The sequence below is a fragment of the Chanos chanos genome, chromosome 4 (assembly GCF_902362185.1).
Source record: "Chanos chanos chromosome 4, fChaCha1.1, whole genome shotgun sequence".
Taxonomy (NCBI): Eukaryota; Metazoa; Chordata; class Actinopteri; order Gonorynchiformes; family Chanidae; genus Chanos; species Chanos chanos.
The window spans coordinates 38,932,159-38,959,875 of NC_044498.1; the positions used below are offsets into that span (position 1 = coordinate 38,932,159).

General features: G+C 40.6%; 1 protein-coding gene across 1 annotated transcript; it reads right to left on the reverse strand.

The window, feature by feature from the left end:
• Window positions 1-1,022: 1,022 nt before the first annotated feature.
• On the reverse strand, window positions 1,023-27,717 carry sptlc3 (serine palmitoyltransferase, long chain base subunit 3). Its single transcript, XM_030771690.1, has 12 exons — window positions 27,688-27,717; window positions 26,924-27,118; window positions 25,551-25,705; window positions 25,170-25,318; window positions 19,886-20,010; window positions 18,183-18,276; window positions 12,394-12,499; window positions 10,719-10,938; window positions 8,479-8,605; window positions 3,319-3,454; window positions 1,626-1,755; window positions 1,023-1,358 (listed from the first exon to the last, which is right to left on the reverse strand). Exons 2-12 carry the CDS (start codon window positions 27,107-27,109, stop codon window positions 1,245-1,247), a joined length of 1,542 nt encoding a protein of 513 aa, XP_030627550.1. The 5' UTR covers window positions 27,110-27,118; window positions 27,688-27,717; the 3' UTR covers window positions 1,023-1,244.

A 27,717-nucleotide genomic window follows, 5' to 3' on the forward strand; every position in this document is an offset into this window, starting at 1 on the left:
TACTCCATACCTGAGGAATTTTCATTTGGGTGCTAATTGCTAGGTTAAGTTAACGTTGGTCTGTGAAGTGAATACTCGGCATGCTTCCACCCCTGATATCAGACATACAGCGGACTGTGAAAATGCTCTGGGGTACTTTTAAAGTGCAACAATTATAACTGGAGAGACTAAAAGACGCACTGCAACAACAAGCATGGTGAGACAAGCATGGGCATTTCTCTTCCTCACTACAAACAGGGTTGAGTTTTAACTCAGTGTAACAAAGATGGTTTGTTCTTATTTATTAGGTAAAACAATACAGTTTCCTAAGTGACAAACAAATGTATTTCAAAACAGTTTGCAAAAAGTGTGTTATTATCAAATTAAATAAGGATATAAAATGATTGTTTCACAGGGTTGACAGCAAAATTTAAAAAAAAAAAGTTAAAACAAGAAATGAATGATAAGCAAGCATATTTAAAACATCTGAAATCTTATGTTTACAAAGAAGGTCATATATTAATTTCTTATGAAGTAATTTCCAATATTTAAAGCTTGAGAATGAGGTGGGTGAATTCTGACATAACAGAGACTAATGTTTTAGTCCTATAACTAATCACAAATTTTGATTATGTGACAGTCCACATTAAAACCTACACCCTTCCCCTCTCATCTGTATCACATGATCACAAAAACTCATAACCCGACCCACCATGGAGGTCTTTCATGAACACAACTTGTAGGCTAGAGGGAAAAACACCACCACTTCAAGGGGTCTCTAATCCTCCTTGCTGGAGTTTTGATGTAGGTCAGCATTGCTGAGTTAATTGTTTGGTATATTTAAAGCAGCATTTGAAATATGTTCCATAAACACCCAAGCTTTTTCCATGCCCTGACTTTCTTTCACCGCTCTGAAAGAAGAGCAGATAACTCCTTATGTATTTTTTCTTTTTCTTTCTTTTTCTTTCTTTCTTTCTTTCTTTCTTTCTTTCTCAAAATTAAAGTTTTAATAACAAAAAAAGTTTAAAGTTAAAATAACAATATTAAAGTGCACACATTACACACGGAGTGTATCGCCTGCAACAGCATCATGAAAAAATTCAAACCAATTTATATGTGACAAAGTGCAAGACCTCAATCTGGAGCCCCTACATTTAGGTCCTGTGACCTCACTACAGTTCAAGAGAAGCACCTGCTCCCTGAATGAGGAACCCATGCAGGTGGGTGTAGATGCTTTCACTGTGTTGCGTTTACAGATCAGTTCATCAGGTATCCAGCTCAAAGTCTACCTCATCGAACAGCTCTGGCCGTGGTGAAGACTTGTGACGTGAAAACTTGACTAAAAGGAGATCACCAAGTTCGTCCAGATTAAGCAAAACCTGAGAGACAGTGGAGTAGATGAAACAAAAAACAACATACCTGGTAAAAGAAGAGACATGCAATGCCATGATGGACAGGCTGACAGACAGGAAGACACTGGGAGTAGACTGACAGATACTCAAATAATCATAGATAGATAGATAGATAGATAGATAGATAGATAGATAGATAGATAGATACATACATACATACATACATACACACATACATACATACAGAGGAGTGATGACAAAGAGGAGGATAAGGAGCTCTGTGTAGTGTTTTACCTTGTCTAACATGGCTCTAGTGTGTGCTGCAGATACACAGAAGCGAGCCCGTGCTTCTGTGATGGGTGTTGCTGGGAAACCAACTACAACCACCCCAATATTCCTCTTCAGCATGGCCCGGGAAAAAGCCCTGAGGACAACAAGTGTTGTTATAGGAAACATTAACATCAGCAGAAACATATTTATGTTCAGATTCACATGCTTTCCCTGGTTTTCTTTCTCTTTTTTTCTCAACGCTCAACTTTCTCTGAAACTTGTCAGTGTTTCAAAGTTAAATTCAACATGTCAGAATAATTCTCAGGGAAACATAAGAACCAAGGACTATTTGAATCAACAACAAAAGAATGAGCGCTTACTTCTCTTGCCAACAAACCTTTTTTTCTTGGTTGTTGCTATAAAGGAATGGTTATTTTGCCAACGTACTGTGTTGCGAGATACAAAGATAATTTACTAGCTGACGGAGAGATCACAGCTGAACTGTTTGTATAATCGGTAAAAATGAATATTTCTTAACTGTATTTTAAATTGTTTTAAATACCCTCAACAGCTGTGGTAGAAATGTTTGTTCCTTGGACTCTTAGGTCCATCTGTAGAGTTACGACTTTATTAGTAGTGTGCCGCATCTCTGCAGTTTCTGTAACATGCTGAAAGAATCACACTGGACTAAATCATTCAGTGGAGTCAGGGCCAAACCCTGATAATCTTGTCCTTTGACATTAAAGCCTCTGCTACCTACACACTACCTTTCAAGTGAGAGTAATCTATTCTGTCCACAACAGCTGGGCTGTCATCTCTGTCGACCCGCAGACAGGAACAGGCACGAGGAAGGAGAAAATGGGAGTGAGACAGGGGAATGAGAGAGTGATAAAGAGAGGGATGAGATGAAGAGACCAAAATGGAGAGAGAGAGAGAGAGAGAGAGAGAGAGAGAGAGGGAGGAAGGACGATGGCATCAGCAGCAACAGAGCAATGGAGAGAAAGAGCTCGGTTAAAAAGGCCTAACAGCTGCCGGAGTCTTTGTTGCCGTGCCAGGAGCCTGTTATCTTTGGAAGCGTCTGAAACGACTGTGTGAGGATGAACCTCTCGTATGTCACATTTTTTTCTCTATACTGATTCATGGAGCATCTGGAGAATCCAAAATGGCCGTGATCCAACGTGCTCTTGAAAAGACCACACCGTCTATTTGGAATGACCAGTCGAGATGAGCGCTTCTTTTTGTCTGGGGTGTTTTTGCGCAGTCAGTACATTTTCACACAGTGTTCAATTAAAGTCTTTGTTGTCAAGTGAAAGCTTTACTGTGTTATTTATCAGCAGCCAAGCTGTAGACAAGTTCAAAAGTTCATAGAGAGATTACTTGAGTGTCCAGACAGTATAAAGTGTCTTTAATCAGAGAGAGAAGACACACAGACACACAGGCACACAAAAGCAAAGTAAATGTACAGCTTGTATGGAGTTCCTGTGTGAAGTTGATGTTGTGATAACGTTGTGTTTAACAGCAGTTCTGTGTCAACACTCACAAATTATTTGAGTAGAACAATGTAGTGTAGCTGTGTGGGCTTAAGCTTTTTGACTTTAACAATTCAAACACTTCCGCAAAGCGATAATATTAAATAATCACTGCTGTGTCACAAGATAAGTACATAGCACCACCAGTATAAGCACATGCAAAAGCTAAGAGATGACTGTGTGCTTACCCAACTTTTCCTGGGAGGTAGAGCAGAAGAGGGACTACAGGTGAGTCTTGGTTTCCATAAATGATGAAGCCCATTTCCTGCAGTCGAGCTCGGAAGTATCTGGTGTTCTCAGCAAGCTGCTTAACTCTTCGCTGACCTACAACAATCACAGATGCTAGTGTGAAACTCTTGAGTATTTGACTGACTCAGTTTCGATAGCCTTCAGTGCGTTCCTTTACTTATTGGTAATATTGGACAGAACGAGTCGAATGCTGTGTTAAACCGACGATGCTGTGTTAATCTAGACGATATATAGCTTCTAGAATTCCCTCAACTAATGAGTTTTCTGTGTTACCTGAATTGTTCTAGCAAACAAGATGTTTGCCATTCTAGGAAGTTAGGGCAAAGTCAGTGATTAAAAGACATTCCGCACCTATTCCGTCCAGTTTTAGAAAATGGGTATACAATGCAAGTTTGTCTTGTGTATTTGGATTTTTGTGCGAGCGGCCATCAGGCGTTTCATGAGGCAGATGTCCAGGATAAAAGGAAAAAGAACAGAGGAATCACCGGATCCTCATTCTCACAGGTGCAGAATGCGCACTGAGCTTCCCATTATTGTAGAAAAATCCCATCATGCATCAGAAGCCCTGTTATTTTGAATGTGTTCTCCAGTCCTTGTTAAAAAACTCAGGTTTCAAAGACCAAAGGGAACACACACAAACATCTGCTTGCAACGAGATGCAGGGATCATTTGAATCAATCCTTTCAGAACGCAGATCAGACCTCGGTTCACTTTGATTGGGGAGGAAACAAAAAGAGGGCACTGTGAGTGAACACGTGCATCGTGGGCATAATTAAAATTGCTCCGCTTGCTCCAGTGGTACAGAGAGCGAATTGAAACTTTTGCATTGGGCTTTAAATGGCCTGTGTCAACTGAAGCCACCAGCGGCTTTAAAATAACCCGCAATGCAGTAATGAGTGCACGGCCATCTGGCCAGTTAACACAAAGCAGAGAGTCAGACAGACCACAGTAGCCTGGACAAAGCCACAGCGTATCTCTGCCCAGTCTGTGGCAGCTTGGACACTGAGTACACAACTTCTACAGAACCACACACAGCGTTTCTGTGGGACGGTTTCAAATCTATACCTCTTTCAACACCATCTCTCTCTCTCTCTCTCTCTCTCTCTCTCTCTCTCTTTGTGTGTGTGTGTGTGTGTGTGTGTGTCTGTCTGTCTTATTCCTTCTCCAACTCTCAAACACACACACACACACACACACACACACAATAAACTACTCGGTAGACTTACATACATAAGGAATGTCAATCTGGGATGCAGCTAATAGCGTATGCAGGACTCTGTGCCATATGATTCAAACTATAGAGAGAAATCCTGAAAAGCCACTTAGATCAAAATCTGACACAGCACCCCTGTGAGAGCATCTCTGCCAAGGCGCTGTAAATACGCCTGGAGAGACAGTTGAATTAACAACAAATGACTCTGAACCAGGGTCAACGGAAGAAACAGGAAATGACATCATCCACCTCCGATTCAAATTACTGTCTCACTCCTTCAATGACCTATCATTAAGACCATTATCTAAACATGCTCATGATGGAGAACAGAACCATTGCTAAAAGAAAGAAAAAACGTAGTATTTTCCCTTATCGTGGTTTAAGCCCCGCTTACTGGGCAGTACCCAGTTCTGTATTCATTTGCAGAGTTTGTGAGCGTGGCCCAGATTACCACTCGACAACAGCAGCTGTTTTTGTTTTGTCAGCCCAACAGGTTATCAAAGTTTTGACAATGCTGACAAACTCCTGACTTGTAAAGAATTACGGAATACTAAGAGTTCTGTTTCGTCATGTATTCATGGAGAATAATAGGAGAATAAAACTCCCTCGCTTGACCTCCTGAACTCCATTATGGACCAGGAACTTGGACTGGTCCCATCATGGAAACAGCTGCCAGTTTCCTTATGATTTCCTCCAAAGAGATTGGCAGGTATTTCAAAACATCTTATCTTTTCAGAAAAATCTTATCTTTGCATAGAAAAGAATACCTAAAACTGGTGGCTCTGCACAAGAAAAGGAGAAAAAAATATCACATAGGAAAACACACATTGCACCAATCCCAGATCCTAAGCAGCTTTTTTCTAGGTGAAGTCAAAATGCACAGGTTTGCATTTAGACTGATTTCTTATGCTCTCAGTTCATTTGCCAGGTCATTTAAGGCATTCTATGTTAAAAAAAAAACTACAGTGAACAGTCTCTTTGACTTAAACTGTGTTTCCTGTGTTGGGTTGATTCTGTTCTTGCTGATTGGAATCTCAATAAAGCACGCTTCACTCTCTCGTTGGCTCTTAACATCATGTCTATAACCACACCCTGGAGAATTACACTGACCTCTGCTCAACCTCTGACAAACAAGAATACTGAAATTCCATTACTGGTTCAATACAATCTCTCCAATGCATTAGACAAGTTAAAATCGGACCATAAAACATCACTGAACCATAACACATTGCTGTTACTCATTGCTGTTACTTATGGACATTATTCTATTCTATTCTATTCTATTCTATTCTATTCTATTCTATTCTATTCTATTCTACCCCACACTGTTCTGCTTTGTAAAAGTTTCAAGTTTATTTAGAGAATAAACTCTACAACCCTTATCTGTGAGCATGTCTGAGTCACACTAGCTTCTAGTCTGATATTTCATGACCCAAATACATCTTTTTATAGTTACTGCACCTAGTGGATATATATTCCATTAGTGGATTTTGGATGTATTATAACCTATATTTTGAACCAGAGTAGGCTAATTGAGAACAATTTCTCCTCTGCAATAAAGTTCACCAGAATGATTTTTCCCCCTCAACTCTGAACTATCCTGTAGCAATAACTTCTAAGCCACCCGCCAACCCCAAATCTTGAGAACACAAAATGATCTCCTGTGTGTTTATCCTGGGCAGGTGTGAATGATTTAAGTATACATCAGTCTTAGGCAGGATATTACTCAGTGTGAGGGGTACACACAAGGCTCTGAGAGTAACTCAACTTTACAAAGCCCAGTGTGGGCAGCAGGGGGGACATAGACTCTCATGCCTTTGTCATCTCTCTTCATTTTACACACAGTCCAGCACTGGAACATTTGGCTGAGTAAATCTAATTAAGTTCATTTCACATTATGGCTGACTTAATGGTTCAGATGAGCAGAGGAGCAGTTCCGCCGCTGTAATAATCATCTGTCGTCTGGGAGAGCTTGTTTTAAGACATATACCCTATTATTCAGTGTGAACGTATCGTCAAACAGTGAGTCATGTATCCATATGTGTCGCTGTCCAATCAAACAGAAGCAAAGACAAAACCCAGCATGAAAGAGCAAATGCCAGGATGGAAACTTTCTGTTTGCTTTTTCCTCCGTGTTTGGGACAGCACCCATGGTAAATGCAATGAAAGATTACACATCTTACATGTCAAATGATAAAATTACAAGAGTTTTCTTATTGTTTAGATGTTCTTCGTCTATCCCATATGTAAGGTGATTTTGAGTGATCTACACTCCTCAACATTTCAATGTACTTTTGGCCTTACCAAAGCTTGCCAACATGTACATCAGAATTAATGTAAATGTCAATGTGTCTAATGTAAAACATAACATCTTAAAAACACAAGCTGTTGGATTATCACACATCAAAACAGATATGAACGGGATGGAAGAATCTTACAACATCTGGACTACAGTTTCACTAAGCAGACTCTTAATACCTGGAGGAATGTGCCCTTTTCTCCACTGGGGTCTTTGGTAATCTCAACATCAATCACCTCTTTTATTAGGATCAGTATATCCATTGGATACATGCTGTCAGAGGATGCAATAACGCTGTAAATATACCAGTGTGTTTTTTCTTTTGACACACTGTCTGTAGGTAAAGCCATGTCACGCGTGCTTTATCGCAACAGGACGGCCCATTTAAGAATGAACGCTACGCAACAAATAAAACTGAAGGAGAGGCTAGACATGTCATTTCAATGAATGGAGATTCGGCTCCTAGAATGGCGCTTACTTCCTCGACAATGTTCTGTCCTTTAATTATCGTGCTCCTAGAGCGAGACTGAGGCGTAGCTAGCGATTGTGATCCGGAGCTACCTCACTGGTGGAGTGATTAATGCACTACCTCAATGTCTTAAGTTATTACTGGGGTGACTGTTTTGAAATGCAGGTCTGTGAATAGCCCATATGAAACTGATTTCCTCTGCAGCAGGGGTCACGTGTGTGAAGGGCTGAATGCCGATGCTTTCCCAAGCAGACCCCCGTAATCGTTAGCACATTTTCAGAGCGAAGGGGGCCGGCTGGGAAGACTCTCCATTCGGCAGCGTTGCTCTCGTAGTGAGGTAGTGAGGTGCTGGCGTGTGTGTATCTGTGTATGAGTGTTTGTTGGTATGTGTGTGTGTGTGTCTGTGTGTGTGTATGTGTGTGTGTGTGTTTGCACGTGAGCGTCTTCTGTTTGTCTGGGTTGTAAGGTGTTAGTCTGTGTGTGTGTACCAAGCTGTTCCTCTTCACAGACAGACTTTGTTTGGTACATGATTCTCCTGGGTCCTTAGCTGTAATTCTTTCACCATCTGTAGGATAGGACTGGTGTATCTGTGTAGTTTGGTGTGGGAGTCTTTCTCTCAGTGCAGTGATATTACTGTATTATTGCTCAGCCAGTGAGGTCTCTCTCTGTACTGAATGATTGGTTGTTTCCTGTTTGTGATGTGGTTTGCCTCTTGGTCTCTGTAGCACTACTCTGGTCTCTCTCTGTAGTTTGGTCCTTTTGCAGTGGCTTATTGTTATCCTGATGTTCATTTTCCTTTACTCTGCACATGTTTGTGATGATCTTTTTCACTTTGAGGAGTTTTATCTTTGTGGAGAATATCTCTATCTGTGGAAAACCGCCTATTTTTTTTTCTTTTCTGGTCACTGTCTGTTACTTACCCTCTCTCTCTCTTATTACTGTCTCTCAGCTGTGTGGTGTTGGTCACTGTTTTGTGTCACTCTGAACTGTAATATGGAGTTACTCCATCTGATCTTTTGATCTTTCCACACAATACTAATTTGGAACCGTCTGTAATATACTCACAGGCTGAATGAATGGTATTAGGTTTGGAACAAAAGCAACCACATGTGGCTTACCCTCTGATGTCCCGTCAACTCCCATGATGCACTTCATGGCTCTGATTATCTGCTCTGCCACAGGAGGAGACATGGCAGAGGCGTAGACAGCACTGTGGGAGTGGCTACGAAGGTAATCGACCAGCTCCTGCAAGGGGAAACAAAAACATAGGAACTCAATTGCTCTCAGCTGACATGTACACATGCATACACACCCACATGCACACATCCACATACACACATCCACACACACACACACACTTAGAAACACTTTATCAGCCCTGAATGCACAAAACATGCCCTCAGAGCTGTGAGCTTATTTTATATTAATCTCCTTGATTCTGTTTCTCTGCCTCTATTTTTCTTAATACCGCCAGAGGTAAAATTTACTGTAATGATACAAATATGCCACTAGATGGGGATCTAATGATGTCACAAATAGAAGTAGGAACTGGAGTCTGGTACAGCGACCGTGGGAATAGTATGTGAAATGAATACAAAATTGGGCTTTTTCATTTATTCCTCTGTGCCACTGAGTATGGAGGTAGATTCATGACAAGACCATGTGCAGACAAAGAACACGGACACCTATCCAGACAATCCATCACCACAGGTCAATTTACACCAGAAGTGAGCTGTTGAAAGGCAACTAGGAGATATATTCTATGGTCAGTGATTCTGTGCAGTTTTATACACGTCACCACAAAGTCTCAACTGCAAGGTGAAACGACCTGTCCGCTTCAGGTTGATGACACGGAGTTGGATTAAAGATCTGGCCTCCATCTCTCGTAGTCGTCTGCCATCTGTGTCCGGCACAGAGCATGGGACACCAGGCCTCTTCATCCAGATGTTGTGGGGGGGGGGGTGCGCTTAGGGGCTAGAGAAGGCCAAACATCTGTTTCCATTTAGGTTTGGGGATTTGCGCCACTTTGGGCCTCCAGAGCTTTGGGAGACGGCAGAGATAAGCCGGTTAAGAGAACGCGTCCGAAAGCCAGCCGACATCTGTGATTTTGGAGGCTAGCTTAGGCTGTCTGTGGCTTTCTGCTCACTTCCTGGTGCATGTGCGCGCGCGTGTGTGTACACAGTGTCCTATTCCTCTAGAGCATGCGTGTGTGTCTTACTCAAAGGGAAAAGCCTTTTTTCCTGCATATGGGGGGAAACTTTTAAAAATCTCCAGGCAGGAAAAAAGGGGTCCTCTTACGCAGGACCAGCTAACATGATCAAAAGATTTGGCGACAATTTACTGCTGGAGCCAGTTTGAAGCATGTTCATTAAGGTACTTATTTTGGCAAGCATATAAAACACCCATAATATCAATGCCTTCAGAAACACATCTGCTGCAGTTTTTGTGGGTCAACCTGAACCTACTTAAATGGAGGATTTAGAGATCTCACCACAACAACAAATAGCTCAAATCAAAAGAGCTTTCTGCTTTCCTCCCCGTGTTTCCTCAGTCTTTACTACAGCCAGCTGTCAGAGGAGGGCAGCACGCTCAGAATATCTCAGTCATTATCCTGCTGCTTATGAAGCACCCAGTGAAATCTGGAACGCAGTTCCAACTCTCTCCACAAGAAGGGGCTGGCGCTCTGCCAACTCTACCACCTTATTACCAACACAACAAGGGCCGTGCCAACACGCTCTGTAAGCATGAGGGGTCTTTGTAAGCACGTGTAAATTCAAAAAGCATGCCATCTCTTTCATAATCAACTGCCATGTCCATGATGTGGTCATGTACTGAAGTACGATTTTTAATGGAGTAATAAGATTTCGCAAAGGCACGGAGACACGCAGCTGAATGACATTTGTAGCACATATGAAGGGTAGGGAACATGGCAGACTGAGGAACAATGTTTTTCTGAAGTTCACGTGCGTCTCCGACAATGTGTGTACTTGTGAGTGTGCGTTTGTGTCTTATTTCACACATGGATGTGTAGGCGTGTATGCTTGTGATAGCCGACAAGAATAAAAATGACTTAAGTACGTTAAGACAAATAAATGTATAAATTGCACATCTGTTGCATTCATGTTATTTCTATCTCTGGTATCATATTCTTCTCTACAGAAAGCCTTTTTAAATTCAGAAACTAATGGTTAAGTATTTAGACCATCTCCTCTGATGTAAATATTGACAACTGTGCCTAAAAAAATGTGAGCCCACGGTGCCTTTCTTTAATTTTGCACGTTTTTTCAAAGAACAAATAGAACCGTGCAACTGGTCAAGTGGTTATTTGGCAGGGAGATGTGGAGACATGAATGCCCACCTTACTGCCAGCGATGTACCCGCCCGCAGCCCCAAAGCTCTTGGTAAAAGTACCCATGAGCACATCCACATCAGCTGGATCCACCCCAAAGTGCTCTGTGACCCCACGGCCTGTTGGTCCCACTGCACCTATACTGTGAGCTTCATCCAGATACAGATAAGCCTTATATTTCTTCTTCAGAGCCACAATCTCAGGTAGACGTACCAGCGAGCCCTCCATACTGGAATCACAAGGAGAACATACACATTTGCAAAAGAAGTACAGATGATATAAAAAGAGGTTATGCAAAATATAAGTAGATGTACACAGCACATAGCAGAAAACACACAAAACGCACAAGAAAACTGTGGGTCGTATGCTGATGAATACAAAGCTAAAAAGCTAAGAAATGAATACAAACCTGAACCATTACGTAGATACAAATACTAGTCAGCCCCAAACATGTGAACAAATATGCTCACCTTATGCTAATTAACAGAATGCACTTTTTCTGTCCAGTTACTGATTTTACCCTTTCCCTCCTCATGACTCTCAAACATTTAATCCAACTGTGGCAGCCTCTGGACACCCATGCACACACTCACACAAACACACACACACAAACCACCAACGAATACTTAAAAAAACACACACCACACACATATAGGTGGCACAAATTTTCAGGGGAGATTTGGCTAGGTTTGCTGGCTTTCCTTGCCAGTTTCAAATGAAGCAACTTTACAGTTGATGTGAAGAAAATTACAACAATAACGAAGGCTTGAGCAACCCCTACTCACTTCAAAGCGAGGCCCCAAGCTTAGCCACAGAGCTTGCAATGCTGGCATTTTCACATTTCTGCAGAAGGTGCACTATTTCCTGCCAGTCATACCACAGACCCTCCCTGTCCGTAATCTGCTAAGGCAATCTGAGAAACTGTTTGAACTCATCAGAGGGGCTTTGCATTGATACTACTTCAATAAAAAAAAAAAAAAAGAAACAGATTTGTAATGAGAACTGCTAATGTTAACGCTGAAGTCAGTATCGCTGAATATTATTAGCTAACAAATGTTTCATCAACACTGTTTGCTCTTGGATTTTTCATCTTTGTTCCTATCAGAGTTATACATGATGACATGAAAGAAAGGGCGAGAAAGAGAGAGAGAGAGAGAATGTGGACTGAGAGAATAAATGGGAGAGAAAGTGAGACTGAAAGAGAATTAGAGAGAGAGAAAGCGAGTGATAATGTGCTGCTGCAGTTGGAGATGTAGCTGAATCAATCTCTGTTGTTCCATTTGGCCCTCATTTCAGGGTAATGAGCAGATAAGGGGGTCAGAGAGGAACTCAATTGCTCTCAGCTGACATGTACAGGCACATACACACACACACACATACACACACACATATACACAGTCTCATTCTTTCAACCACTGAGACTGAAACAAAGTTTCTCTCTCTCTCTCTCTCTCTCTTTCTCTCTCTCTCTCCCCTCCTCTCTCTCTCGCTCCTTTTCTTTCTTTCACACAAAACACACACACACACCCGTAATGGTTCTCTGTTGTCAGGACAAACGGCCCGGGAACAAGGGACATTACGAAAAAAGTGTCAGTCAGTCTGTGAGTTTGTCTGGGCACACCTGAATGCCAGCGGTGGGCAACAGAGACGGATTCAAATAGCTACTGTGAGGGCATTAACTGACCTGTATATGCCCTCCACCATTATCAGTATCTTCCTCCATGGCCGGTGTGTGCGAGGCTGACCAGAGCACACAGCCTCTCTCAACAGCTTCTCCAGACTCTGCATGTCTGAGAGAAACACACAGAAATGTGGCTTTACATCACACACAAACCAGTATAGTGACACTCACACCCAAACACGTGTTTGTTTTCATATCCTATAGAGACTTCCTATAGATTTCATTTTTCTGAGACTAAGGATTAATAACCTGTCTCAAACCTTCACTGTTACCAACTAAATATTTGGGCATTTTTTGTTTTAACATGTGTCATATCTCTGAAGTGCATACCAGGAAATTTTCCCACTAGGTCTCCAAGCGACAAATATTTACATCTTCAAAGGGACATTTGGTCCTCACAATGCCATAAGATACACAATACCACACACAGACACACACACACACACACACACACTCACACCAGCACACACACACACATACACACACACACACCACTGGACTACAAAATTCAAAGAACAGCAAACAGATAACGCATAATACCCCGCAATATTCCTCCAAAGCCATAAACAAGACTAATGTCACACAAGCACCAGATACACCTCAGTGAAAGCTAGACATAAACACATTTTCCCTCATTAAAACAACACAGATAAGGCAGTAGTGAAATACAGCACACTAATAAGCACTAATGTTCACAGTAGCAACCAGTATGGTCACTACAAATGTCATAGAAGCCTGAGCTCAGAAAAGAGGGACATATCTGGCTGGAACACCTTTTCCAAACACTACAAAAAGGAAATACCAAACCCCAATTCTGTTAATCCACACCAGTAATCTAATCCAGATATGAGTACTGAACACAACAAAAGACTGCTGACATTTAAGGCTGAAAAAAACTCATAAACTGGATCACCACTGCACCGTTCTGAAAACAGCTCACAGTGAGAGATCTGACATATTCAAAATAATGATATTGGTTGAGTGAGCACTGATCAGAGAACAGTGTTTTTTTATGAGCTCCTTTGAGACTTGGTGTCAAAAAACTGCATACCTGAGCACTTTAAGGTGACATGTTAGCTGAGAGATATCAGCTAGGGCCAAGTCAAACACAGCGAGTGTGTGTGTAAAACGTGCTTTTTCTCCTCTGGGATGCTGACTCCACAGAGCAAGTTCAAAATCCGAAGTTTTCATTCTCTACAGCTGAAGGTCAGTGAGGAGATATGTGTCTAAGCTAGAGCCAGTTTGCCCGAGGTGTGACTGCCTCCACATTCATATATACCGAACCAAAGCTCAAACTCACTCATCTGTAAACGTAATGAATTCACTATGTAAATGAAAATCATATCATCTGGGAAACAAATAAACTTCATTTGTAAATTCACCACCAGCTGTAACCTTATCTCCGCATCCCTGTAGGCAATACATTTTAAATTCCCAAAACAGTACGTTTCTACAGGCAGTGAATATTCAAATAAGGATGATAAGAATAGTTTTTTAACATGTGAGCATCATTAGAGTCTGGTTTCAACAGCTGCTCCTTTGCCATACCATACCACACACACTCCACCCTCACAGGAAAGGAGAGATGTTTTGGGCCATATTCCTTGCAAACGGCAGTACGAAATCCATAAACCTTGCATCGATAATGATGTTTTTTTTTTTTTTTCTAAGGCTTTACAGAGTAACAGAGACACATTTGTCTTTGGTTGAGGTTGAAGTGTGCAGTTTAAAACATGATTACAACATATGCTTTCTAAAAATGTCCAACAGATGGCAGGGTTGAACTGCACAAGCCAGTAAGGGACAGTAAAACCTAATTTACTCAGTACAACTACAGAACACATTGAAAAAGCCCCCTCTCTACATGCATCAATTATGTAACGAGAGACAGCACTTTTCTCCAAATATAAATTAATATATAAATGAATGATGAATTGCTTATGTAGTGCTAAGAAAGACCAACAGTGATATTCTAATATAATCATTGCATGTGCCTTTTCTTTATAACACAGATGGCTCTGGTCTGATGGTCCAAAAGACAGCAGGATAGGCCGATAAGACACGAGAGGTGTGTGATTTACAAGTTTCAGTCTGGCACTAATGTAGTATACCGTCTGTGCGAAGCGTCAGTTTTGTGACTCGCAGCTACTGGCACGGGCAGGATACGGTCTGTTTTCCTGTCATGGGTGTGTCATGGATGCATCAGTGGCGATGTGCAGGTTTGATGACACATTACCATGTTCCTCTACGGCCAATGAATCGCAGCCTTTTTTGGAGAGCAATTGAATGGTGCTATCAAATGTACATTACAAAGTTGTCTAATATCTTTGTTCGTCATGTGAGCGACTGTAAAACAATAAACTGTGACTACTTTTCAGTGGGTTATCCTATTGTCATTCAATCACAAAACAATTATTATTGCTCATTCAAAACTGAAAATGTTAATTGCAAATCAATGTTTTTTTAAATCAACCTTGCTTTGAATTAAATTCTGATATTGCTGGTTTTCAAAAGATTAAAATAATATTTTCACTGAAGACTGGCAATGTTTACTTATCTCCCCAGAAATACACGTGTGTCTTCATGGGCCAGGATATCGCTCTCCTCATTCTAACTACTCTCTTGCTCCAATCTGCAGGGAACTGTGCTTGGTGATTTTGTCAACAGTCATGGTAACCACAGGAAAACACGGCTGTGCTTTGGCTAGGGTGAGAACCCAACCTTACTAGACATCAAAACTAATTAACTCATAGCAGGCCAACAATATTGCCACTTACTGCCATAATGGTCAATTCCGCAGTGGCCTAAGATTGGTATGTTTGGCTTTAACATTCATAAAATCTTATATGTTAGACAATAAGGTTTATTACTCCTAACTAAAGCCCACAGACACTTTGCTAGCTTTTAACTTGCTTATCGGTTGTGGTAATTACAGCATCAAATGACAGTAATTATACTGCCCTGTGTTTCCAACTGTTAATGTTCAGCTGACCTATTTCAAAATGTGGACCCATTGTGTTATTCCCCCCTTTCTTATCTGTGTGGCAATATAAAATTAATACACGTCAGATTTTTCTACATGAAGCTTGGATCTTTGAGGACAGGGTGAACAAGTTTCTTTGTAATGTTTCAGTATCCCCAGACATCTATTATTGGAACTTCTGTCCAGTTCTGCGGCATACTCATGCCTAACTGTTGGACATATTCAGGCCAAGACAATCCCTCAGTGTGTAAACTTGGCCTGTTTTTAGTAAGACTGCACATTTGATATCTTAGTCTGGACAAACCAGTTTATCCACTCTTTGTCCTCATACTATTTCCCCTTACAACTCATACAAACCACCTGCCGAAATAAACGCTTTACTCAGAACAAGGAGACACAAGGATCGGACCTGGCTCAAAAATATTTTAAGTAATTGAATCATTTACCTTGTCATCTTTTTTTTCTAAAGTTACTAAAATTCTAACTGGACTTAATGTGCTGAAGCAAAATCAAATTAATATTGACAAATATCTCACGGAGACTTCATTAAAGCTGTAATTTATCACGTTACTCAAGAGAGCATAGTTACGGGGAAAAGACGTGCTGAAGACAATTGGGACAAAGCCCATTACAAATTTTTCAGACACTTATTTGACAATGGTCTGAAATGGGATTATTTCAAGGTATCTCTTGGAAGTAGTTACTGTACGAGGTGTGTATGTATGTGTTTTGTCCACGTTAACCAGCTTCCTGACCTGCACACATTTGTTTACAGACTCTATACATAGTACTGTACATAGTACACACAGCTCTGGTTTAAGGACATCACTGAACCACATAATGAGTAATTTCATCTTTTTAAAGGACAATTGAAGGTTTAAGATAAAAGCGAATAGCGGATTATAGAATCATGACTAAATACAACAGGACTGAGGTGTAAGCAGGATAAAAATCCTCCCACACAAATTCTTCAAAAAGCTTTTCGTGAGGAGGAATGAGAGTTATCATCTTTTTCAAAATCCCAAACAGCCTTTCATCTACAAAGTGACAGTTTGAAACTGCTTCGCAGAAATCGAGAATACACGTGTCCATAGCTTCCATTCTGAACGCGTGACAAAAGACAGCCTTTATACATAACAAATCATTATCCGCCGCTTCAGAAACCATGACACGCCATTCAAAGATTTCTTCTTTTCAGACCACTGCAGACGATCATTTGGTGTGAAGGCGGCTTATGTCTTGATTAACTACAGAAAGGGAGCTCACAATGGAGACTGAGGAGGTCAACGGAGAGGTCATTTTTGAGTCTGACTGTGTTTGCCTCCACAGAACTTGGTCGATGAGAGCAAATTTCCTGAAGACAAGCCACCCTGTCTGCTACACTCTGTCCACTTCAGCCCATTAAAAAGATTCAGGTCTATGTCTACATTGCTCATGCCACGCTGCAGTTCTCCTCAATAAACTCTTTGATTTAAATTATCTCTCGCTGACTACAGAGGACTGTTAAAAATGAGTTAATAGAGAGGCTTGTCTCCCATGTGAATAAGTCCTAAAACTGTGGTCCAAACATAACAGCTTGAGAATTGACTGCGATAAGACAGACAATCATTCCAGGCATTATTTAAGTGTCTTACAAATTCTGTCCAAATACAGAGCGGCTGATGACAAATCACCAGACACACAGAGAGAGACAACAGTCAGACTGTCCCATCTGCTTATGAATGACTGATTTCTGTATCCACATACAAACATCTTGTTAAGCGCCATACGGTGGATGTTCGGAACAGTACGAGAAAATATTTCATGCTGTTACAATTAGCAAAAGTCATGGGGCAGAATAATGATTGTTAGAGGACAGGTGTGGACTTTATTTACGGCTGTATTTAGTGTAAACACGGCCCAGAGTTTTGGCTACAACAACAGCACTAACAGATGCAGCGCTCTACAATGCTCTTTGACAACAGAGACAAAGATCTGATTTTTTTTTTCTGTCAGTATAGTGAATACGCTACATATGGAATATCCCATGGGCAAAGCATAGGTCACAGTGTTTGTCTGTGCTATTTATTAATACATAGATCACAGTTTGTAGAGCCATAAAAAATGAATAATGACAGCATTTGCCTGTGAAATTGATTATGATATATGAGGCTTTGGCCAGGTTGGTAATAGGTGAGGCATGGTTTGCAGATTGGCTGATCTGTGGAGTCTGCCCTAAGGGCCCTTAACCGACTCTGCTTGCACCTGTCCAAGCACATTTAAGCCTTTGTTGTTTATATATTAGATAGTGTGGTTTGCTCTCTGGAGAGAGATATGCACTGTGATGCTGTTTGACTATTATGCAGTAGGTCTTATGCTTTGTCCCATGCAGCATCCCCTTTATTCATATGGCCATGATACTGCCTGATTATATTCAAAACTGTGAACTCACTAAAAGAGGCAGACAATCATTTCGTAATTTGTTTGATCCATTCACTGAATCTAATAAGCCTTGTGACTTATATGTCTTTGTGCTATCCCTTAAGTTTAGCTTACATGGACTGGGTCATAATGCGAACATGAACACATAAAGGTATATTTGCAAAATGCTCAATGCAATTAAAATCTACTCTACCGAACATATTCTGTCTCTTTTAGCCAACTTTGCACCATATCATAATTAAAGAGCAGTAGTGATTACAGCATGCACTAAACTACCCTCTTCCCATGGTCACTCTACACTGACAACCCGACTGACTTGTTTCTCTTATCACCTTCAATCCATCTTTTTAAAACACCATTATTGAACTGTGCGTGTGCCTCTACTCACTGTTATGTTTGAAGACACGAATGGTCGCCCCAGACAACCTGGCTCCTAAGATGAGGGACGTGTGGTTGAGCTCATCACTCAAGATCAGGCAACCCTGCAGAAAGCAGACAGTGTTATATGGGTCTGTTGTCAAAAGGACATGAGACAGGACAAGAGAACATATATCAACACAGACGATTTAATGGCAGGAAGACAAGAAGAGTTGAGAGTCAGTGATGTAGTCTAAATCAATGTATTTTTGTAATGTGTGTTTGTAACCTATACACATGTATTTGCATTTAACATATATAAAGAAAACAATGCCATATATTTCCAACAGATATGTCTGCCACTGTACAGTACAAATGACCACTAACCATTAAATAACTCTGGTATCTCTGCACTCAACTCATAACTTCAATATTAGGAGTTCCCAAATGGAGCACCAGAGTGGCATTGATAGCAAAGAAGTATGTCCCATATCCGGGATTCTCGGGCCATGTGTGCACACAACCCAAATGGCTGTGTTACCTGGGCAGGTGTGATAACCACAGACTCCCTGCCTTCCTGTAACTCAACAACAGTCATCAACCAGGCACCTACTTAGTTACAGGTAAAGTGGATAGCACTCTCGTCAACGTACGTTATGTTGCTTCATGATACTATGCAACTCAGTGGAGAAATGAGTGTCTTACCCCACATGTTGCGGAGGAGGAGTGCTCTAACCTCAAACGATGTAACCGTCATTTGAACAGGGGGACTTACGAGATCATAGATCACCGGGTATTTGAAATTGGGAAAAACGAGAGAGGTAGGGGCGTATCATTTCAATGAGATATATCTTCACTGGCAAGAGAAAGCATGATTTACAATGGGCTTTGCATGTGTTTGTCTCAGACTGGTGGGACCATGATGTCATTCTTCACTGGTTGGCTTTAGAGCCTGGCCTAAGGGCTGTTTGGCCTGTCTCTATAATAACAGCAGCTGTCACAGCCTATCTGCCCTGGCAAGCCATGCCCAGGAAGCATACTCCCCACAGATACCACCAGCACCTCCAGAGGGTGGTAGGAGAATAATCAGTGCCCCGGTAACAGGGCAGGAGGGCAGTCCTGCCTTGGGGAAAAAGACCCTACACTCTACATTTGCCACTTAAACACAGACCTCGGGCTCTTCCCTTCCTCATCATCCATTCCAAACAGATCTTCAGCCATGTGATGCCAACTACCGTAACCTGCGGTTAAGTGGGTTTGTGTGCCAACATCAGAGGACACTCCCTAATGACACGCCCTGAACAACAACTGTCATTCTCTGAACCATCCTCGTGAATGTCTGTCGCCGCTTGCAAGACCAGTGGCTTCTGTTTACTTTAATGATTAGTGATTACATGAGCCTTTGCTTACAGTGAGCTCATTCAATGGAGTATTTTGTACTTATGCGTTGTTTAAAGCTTAAAGGCAAAATGAAAATAGAAAGGAAGAAATTACCACACACTAACAACACTTAAAAAGCTAACGAGACAACTTTTCTTGAAAACGAAACATGCAAATATCCTACTAAATCAAGTAAATAATACTAACTTGATCTGGTCAGCACACTGGCTTGCGTAATTTGTCCAAATGAAGTTAACTGATTTTACTTTACAGTGAGGGTGTAACTTGTTTTAAGAATGTAGCTAAAATGAGAAAGACTTAGATCACATGACGTGAACATTTATCCATTCTCACCTTGCCCACCAGTGCAGGTACATTCATGGAGTTGGTGGCAAAGCCCATTCCAAAAGTCATAGCAGACTCCACACCCAAGAATTTGGCAGCTAGGCTCTCCAGCTCTTCATGGATGTCCAAGTTACCTATACAAGAGGGGAACAAGTTCTTTAAGCTTGTTAGGAAACGTATTCACACATTCTAAACAATACATATTTAATTTTACATAATCAAATCCATCACGTTAAAAGTGTTTCTATATTCACTCAAGTGCTGCGGTTAGATTGAATTTCAGTGTCTACAGCATTCTCCAGTTCTTGGTTACCATGAGGACCCATGTAAAGAAATAAGTTTGTATGAGAGTCTGCATTGAGTTTGTAGAATAGTGTGTTTTAGTGCTGAAATGCCAATGGTTTGAAGGCCAAACCGCTCTAGCAGTGTCAGTACAGTCATTAGAGAGAGCATCAGCCATAAAACTGCCTTTGGAAAGCATTAAGGATGAATCAATGCTTGAGAAGAGTGATTCTAATAGACACATCATTCACTTTTACCATTTTTTCCCCATCTCTCTCTTCTTTTGCAATCTTGTCCTTTAAAAGTTTTACACTTGTTGTGTGACTTTGTTATTTGGGGGTTTGTGAATACAAAGAATAAGAACAAAATCATCAAAAGGTAAATGGTTTCAGGTTTCATGCATTCAAGAACAAGGGCGATGCACGTTGGAGGGCTTGGCGCAGACAATCTGGTTATGGATTTCTGCTTTAAGTCAGAGGCAGGCTTTCTTCTTATACTCTGTCCTATCAGTAGGCCTTTACACTTATATCATTATGACTGGCCAGTTACTGATTGGTACATTTGACTGACCTGATCCTCTCATAACCTTTTATATGATAACCTCCTTTTCAAAAATCTTTATTTTAGGGATAGAACCTTAACATTCATTATTCACATTACAATATCCTACACGTGGCATGTTTCTTCATACGTTTTCCTTACTGATTCATAGTCTTTGTCCATCATGTTAAGACTGGGTGACATTAAATGGTCTGTTTTATGCAACACATTAAATATAATAGGACAGGTTTAATTCAGTGTGACTGACAATGTAAATCAGACCTCACACAAATACATATTTGAAAGGGTTTGAATGGGCAGCCCTGTCCCAGTTTTCTTTAATACTCCCTTTTTTTTTACCTTTCTCTTTTAACTAAAAGGATACATGACAATTTGATGTATATATTACTCTCTATAAGGTGTTCATATCATGTTTGTTTGGTATTCCTTCAGTGTACTCACTTCCAGTTCAGATTTTCATAGCTTTAGTAGAAGAGGACAAGTCAAATGAGCCATGCAAGACTATTGGGAGAATACAGACATTGAAATACTTATGCGATACAGGTGTGGTTTCGGAAAAAAAAAAAAAAAAGTTCTGCTGACATTTCCTCAACGCTCTTCCAATACTCTTCCCCACTGTGCTATTAAACTGAAATATTTAACTGAAAGCAAACCTTTGAAAACTTTCCAATACCTCTGTATAGATTTATATTACTTTCCTATGGCTCACTGAAGCTAACAAGGCAAGGAAGTTCACAGCAGGTGGGAAAAAGCTTTGCCATCAGTTGATTCACAGCACCAACTCAGGCCAAAGTAACTGACTAATACTAGCAGGCAGGAGTCCCACTGCTTTTCTCTTTGAAAATTGATTAGATTGCATTCTGGCCCTTTCTGATTGGGTAATTCTCTTATCCAGAGAAATCAATAAGGGTCCTCCCACACACCACTCTCAGCTTTTTACAACCTCAGAAGCAACCTAAGCTGAGTGAAACATTTTAATAAATTATCACCTGTGTCTGAGGGTTGTGGATAAAGTTACTGTATTAAATGCCACATTGGTCACAACATCAATCCAAACAAGACACATTCAAGTCTGTGCCTACTGCAGCTGGAGATAAACTCTAAAGTTGTATATCTTGGAAATTTCTAGGGCATACAGACAAGCAGGCAAATTTAACCTGAAATTTCTTTTTAACAAACTCATAGCACAATCCTCTGTACTTCACTGCACTCCAAAGTTTTAGCAAAGATTAAGACACAGTGATTGGGGCGGGGGCGGGGGGTCTCAGATATTGAACTCTGTGTATGACAACTTAATGCATTCGACTGGCTGCCTCTCCGGGCTATTTCCCATTCAATGCTTTCAACAAGTCTCTCCTAAAAAAAAAAAAAAAAATCCCATCGATTTTTGCAGTCTCTCTAGTCAGTCAGAGTAGCAGCTCCCGCTGGAGCGTGCAACGTTTTTAATAAAACCAAATCAGTAATGTGGCTGTTAACGGGGCATTGACTCTGTGATATCACAGAGCTCTTCCCTTTATAAAAAAAAAAAAAAAGCCTTTTCACCTCTAACCGACGTATTATAGCTGTGTAATGGGCTGAGAAACGAGAGAATGGGCTCGTGCAGTTCCTCTGTTTCATCCCTCTCTCTGAGCTACCTGTCCATGAGCCACTAGTCTCGCCTGAGGTACCTACCCAGCACCCCCCCCCCTCACCCCACCCCCACCCTCACTCTTACCCCTTGCCCCCTGCCAAGCGGGTCATATACAAAATGTCGTTCTGCCTGAACAGCACATAGCACCATCTCCCCTTCTGCGTTCTGAATCCAGGGCAAAAGCTACCCTTCAAGTACATAAGTGCAAAGACGGCTATTAATTTCAAATAGAATAGAATGAGTGGAGAGTAGTGCATTCAAGCAGTGAATTCAAACACTATTCTTTTTTTTTTTTTTTTTTTTTTTCAAATCCTGGCTTACGATTCGTATTTCCCTTCTACTCCGTGAAACCTCCGGGTCCTTTCAAACAGAAAATGTTTCTCTATAGTGTTTCAAGCACGATTTGTCATGAATAGTACTTGAACAGTACGGCCGCTGTGAAGAGGACATGGCTAGAGAACGAAAAATGTTTAACTAAAGATCACTGATCCAAAGTGTAAGCCAAGTTTTATTGTTGCAATATGCCTTATATAAGAAAGCTTGACAAAGTAAGTATGTTCTCAGTTTGATCACGTGTGTTTTTCAAGCTTTGACCTCACTTTAAACCAATAAAACCAACCAGTAAAAATGTGAGTAGTACTCCTTTGTTTACTGTCATTTTTTATTGTAATTTTTTTCAGCCTCTGGTGACAAAAAGACATAAATAGATATACTCTTTTATGAACGATAAAAACCTAAAAGGAGGGCAGGAGTGTAGGAGGGATACATAAAGAGAGACAGGTGTGCGTGTGCCTGTATGTGTGTGCATGTGTGTACAAGAGAGAGAGAAACAGAGAGCAAAGCGATAGAAAAAGGTTTTCAAAAGTATTGAAAAACACAGCGGTTCAGAACTTGTGTTATCACTTCAACATATATTCCAGCAGCTCTTTGTTACCTAATGAAAACACAGAGGACATATTCATGAATGACTGACACTGGTGTCGACTTAAGTCAATATTGATCTACACCATGGAAAATAACTCCATGAAGGAGTGAAGTAAGCGTCAGTTACACCAGATTTCTAACCTGGTTAAGCGCAACCTTTTATGCAGACATCTCTGACATTTATAGCCATGGAGTTTCTAAATGCAGTCTAATCAAACTTCACACACATACAGACACACAGCCCCCCCCCCCCCATACACCATACCCCCCCTCTTTTACTAAAGCACTCACACACACATACCCACGCTCGCACACACACACACAAATTAATAATTGAGGCTTAATAAGTTCCCTTGGGGAGAGATGTTATTCCTTTCCCTATTTCTCAGGGTGTCTACAGATACAAATTCAAACTGCACAGAAAAACAGAGCAGTATGAAAGAAAATAAACAGATAAATAAATAAATCGCTCCACTGAATAATGCATAGAGTAAGGGGGACTTTAAACTTACTCTGACAAACACCCTTAACAAGTACAGATCAATGATCACGTGATCTTTTATTTCTCTGTTCATACTCATGTTTCTGATCAGGGTTGTGGCTCTCTGTTATGGCACCCTATTTAATTTGAACTCATTGACAGAATGCTCAATAAATTAATTTAACTGTCCTATTTTAGATAACTGTCCAACTATACATTCAACTCATACATCAATCAAATGTATGATAAGAATGGGACAGCAATAGGGAAGGAGGGAGAGAGAGAGAGAGAGAGAGAGAGAGAGAGATAGAGAGAGAGAGAGGGAGAGCGAGAGAGAGAGAGAATGGCTCAGTACTATTGAAGTGACTTAATTACCAAAGCTTTGGCACTGGCCCATAGGTCACATGAGACCGCTTGACAGCACACTGCTTATAAGATAAGCAAAGAGGAAGAGGAGTGACAGGTTTTACCAAATCAAACTCTGACCCCAATAAAATTCAAAATGCACACTGCCTCTCACAACATGAATCTAACATTAGCAGCATCAGGGCCTTTTTTTCTGATATTTAAGTTAAGTCACACCTTACAGATCCCCACAAGCAAATTCCTCTCTGCGTTTAACGGTACAACGAATCAGTCCCAGATCTGGGGCAGAGCCCTGGTCAGAGGCAATGGTTGAAGCATCTAATATCTATCATACATATCTCTAGCAGTGGGAGGAAACCAGCACAAACGGAAAAAAAAATCGACACAGGCAGGAGCCACACCCAGGACTCAAACCCAGAACTGTTTTTTTTCTGAGGCGACTGTATTAATCACTATACCACTGAGGCCTCACATGTGTATGGCGGCTTTGTGGAACTCTTTATACACCCACATTGTTTTTTTATTTTCTTCTGAACCATGTTGTAGGTCAAACTTTATAAAGTGATATATTCATAAGTTATTCATAAAACACACAAAGCTTTCATAATCGATAGCTGATAATAAGACATAAATGCAGTATAAAAGACACCTAATCTGAGAACTGATTATGTGATTGCTGTGTCAAACAAATGATTATCTCCCATTCTACCAGAGTTATAGCCTTGGTATTTTAAATAAAAGAGCACTGTTACAAATTATAGTTATTTGATTTGAATAAAATTTCTTTTGGCAGGTCTCACAGTTATTTACTAATGAATGATAAATTGACAATATTATAGTAGTGCACACACACACACACACACACACACACACACGGGTGTGCCGTGTGCACACATACATACACACATACTCATTTGAAAAGGTGATGGAAGTTTGTGTTCGAGATTGACAAACATTCTCTTTCTCTCTCTCTCTCTCTCTCTTTCACAGAGACACACACACACAACTGACCTTTCAAAAGCCAAAGCGAGATTTAACCACATACTCACCCAGTTCCTGTCTCGTACTGCACACACCAACCCCATACTCTCTGGTCTTGTCTGCAACTGTTTTAAGGAAGTCTGTATTGTTTTCTGCAAAACCCAGATAGTTGTAGGAGCCCATGTTGATAACATTTTCTATAGTTTTCCCTGTAAACCTGTTCAAATGAAAACATACCCTGGTGATTACAATTCCATTTTTGGTTTCTTTTTTCTTGATAAACAGACCAACCCTGGCACTTATTACTAATAAATACAGATCACCATAAATTGTTGAATGAATTGATAACATTGTAAACAGTGCAGAAAGAGCTTGTAGAAAATGTCTAAGTTTCATGAAAGCATTTATAATTACAAGCTCAAGTCCCACAGATACTAGGATGACCTTACTTAAAAGTCCAGTTGTAGTCATCCGAGACCCTTTCCATCAGATCAAAAACTGGGCCCGGTAAGCTGCAAATGGGTCGGTTCCAGTTATCTCGTACTCTCATGTACAGGTTCCGCGTATAGAAGTTCTCAAAATCTTGGTAAAGTGGTACAAAATCCTTTGGACAAAAGAAAAAAGAAAATATTCAAGAGTGATTGTGAACTTCTCTTCTGTTTGCCATCAGTGTGTTTTGAGTAAAATGAGTAATGAGGTCATGCATTAATCAGGTATCATAAATAGTGCCTTTGTAACAAGGCTCAAAGACACACTACAGCACTGAAATCATACACTGTGGACAGTTAAGTAGGGCTGTGGTTGGTCTGTGTGGCTTTCACCACTAACCTAAATAATGGAAAAAAAGTTTGTTTCTTCACATAATCATCTTTTTTGGTCGCATGCATTTTGTTATATTCTCTAACTGAAGGACACTATTAATTAAAAAAAGAATATATATATATATTATTTTTACAGTCTAGCAAGGAGCAAAACATGATACTCCACTGATATAAACCACTACTGTGGTTTGTACCAGAGTATTTGTGCATGACTAATGATAAACATGTGATTTACAGGTTCTGTGTTTTTCTATTTCATATTGCATCATAAAGTTATCTCCCAAGAGATTGACTCATATGAAGGATTTCAGCTCAACAGAGAGAGAACAGATTGCACCCATATTCCTCTTTCCTACCCTATCCTTGAGCAAACACAGCAAGTTTCTCTGACTGACGCTGACAAGCGTTCTGTGTGGTTAGTCTAGATAAGGCTGCAGAGAGCCTAAGGATTAAGTGAGAGAAAACACAGGGCTCAAAGGTTTTATGACCTTTCCAAAACACAGACCAAGCCTTCATGCAGATGAAGTCTGAATTTCACTTCTTGAAGTACAGCATTTTGCTTGGAGCTAAGAGTTAAAAATGATTCTCAGTCTCTATTTTTGTATGCCGTGTTTAGATTTCTCTAGTGTCTTTTGGATACGGCAAGTGCTTGGCAGAGAGATGTTTGTGAGAGATATTCTTCATGGACTAAATCAGAGCTAGAACAATAAGCTTGTCTCCATAGGGGATTCATTATATCTTTAACTCTTTTCATCCCATGTACTGCATGTACTGCATTTTCCATGGCTTGAACACACCAATCATTATTAGAGTGAACAAACAAGCACAAAACGTCACTGAATCATTTACAGAATATCGGTTTCTCTCAACATTTATCAACTAAACAGAATACGTGTGCACTGTAAACATAATAGATGTAGACATGCGCATGAAGTGTGAGCTGCATGTAAGAGAAACTGAAGCAGTGGCGTGCATGGGCAAAAAGGCGTGTAATGAGTTACCTTCTGTTCTTCTCTCTCCTGGGCAAGGTGGCATTTCTCCAGGCCCACAGCCCTAAGGAAGTCCCTAAAGTAGCCAAACAAGGTGACGATACCAAACCCCATGTAGGTTAAGACGGCCACGTACAAAGGGGCTTGCTCAAATGAGTCTTCACCCCTTGGACGATAATGAGGAACATTGTTTCCCATGCCATTTTTCTGTGTAGAGAGCATCACATAATGTACACATTCTTACAAACATATATTTCTTAGAGCAAAGGTAAAAGTCAATCATAAATCAGAAGCAGCGCTCACTAAAATTTGAGCCATATTGAGTCATGGCACCAGTAAGACTACTTTTTAAACAAAATTGCTCCGTGTGCTTGAGGTGCAAATGTCACCCTTAAAACGTGAATTTGATCACTATGAACATACTACGAGAGATATAGTAACCTGAGAGAATACGGATCAATACATAACCTCGGTTCAATTCAGCTTTCTTATTTAACAGTACTTAACAGAATATGAATGATTTTCTGTTCTTAATTTGTATACTGTATCAGTAAGTCTTACAAACACTGACATTACGTTGAAAGGCACAAGGTGCTTACCTGTCATTAACAATAATAAATAAATACATTTGAAACATCGGTGTCACTTCCATTAAATAAGATTGATCTAGACCGTGGACCGAAGAACAGGCTAAATGAAACGAGTAACTGCAAGACCAACAGGTGTACACGAGCCGGTACGTAGGCTTCTCTGTTAAAACTAGCACTTTGACATACCTGCCCGGTACTATGGTATCCATTTTTCTT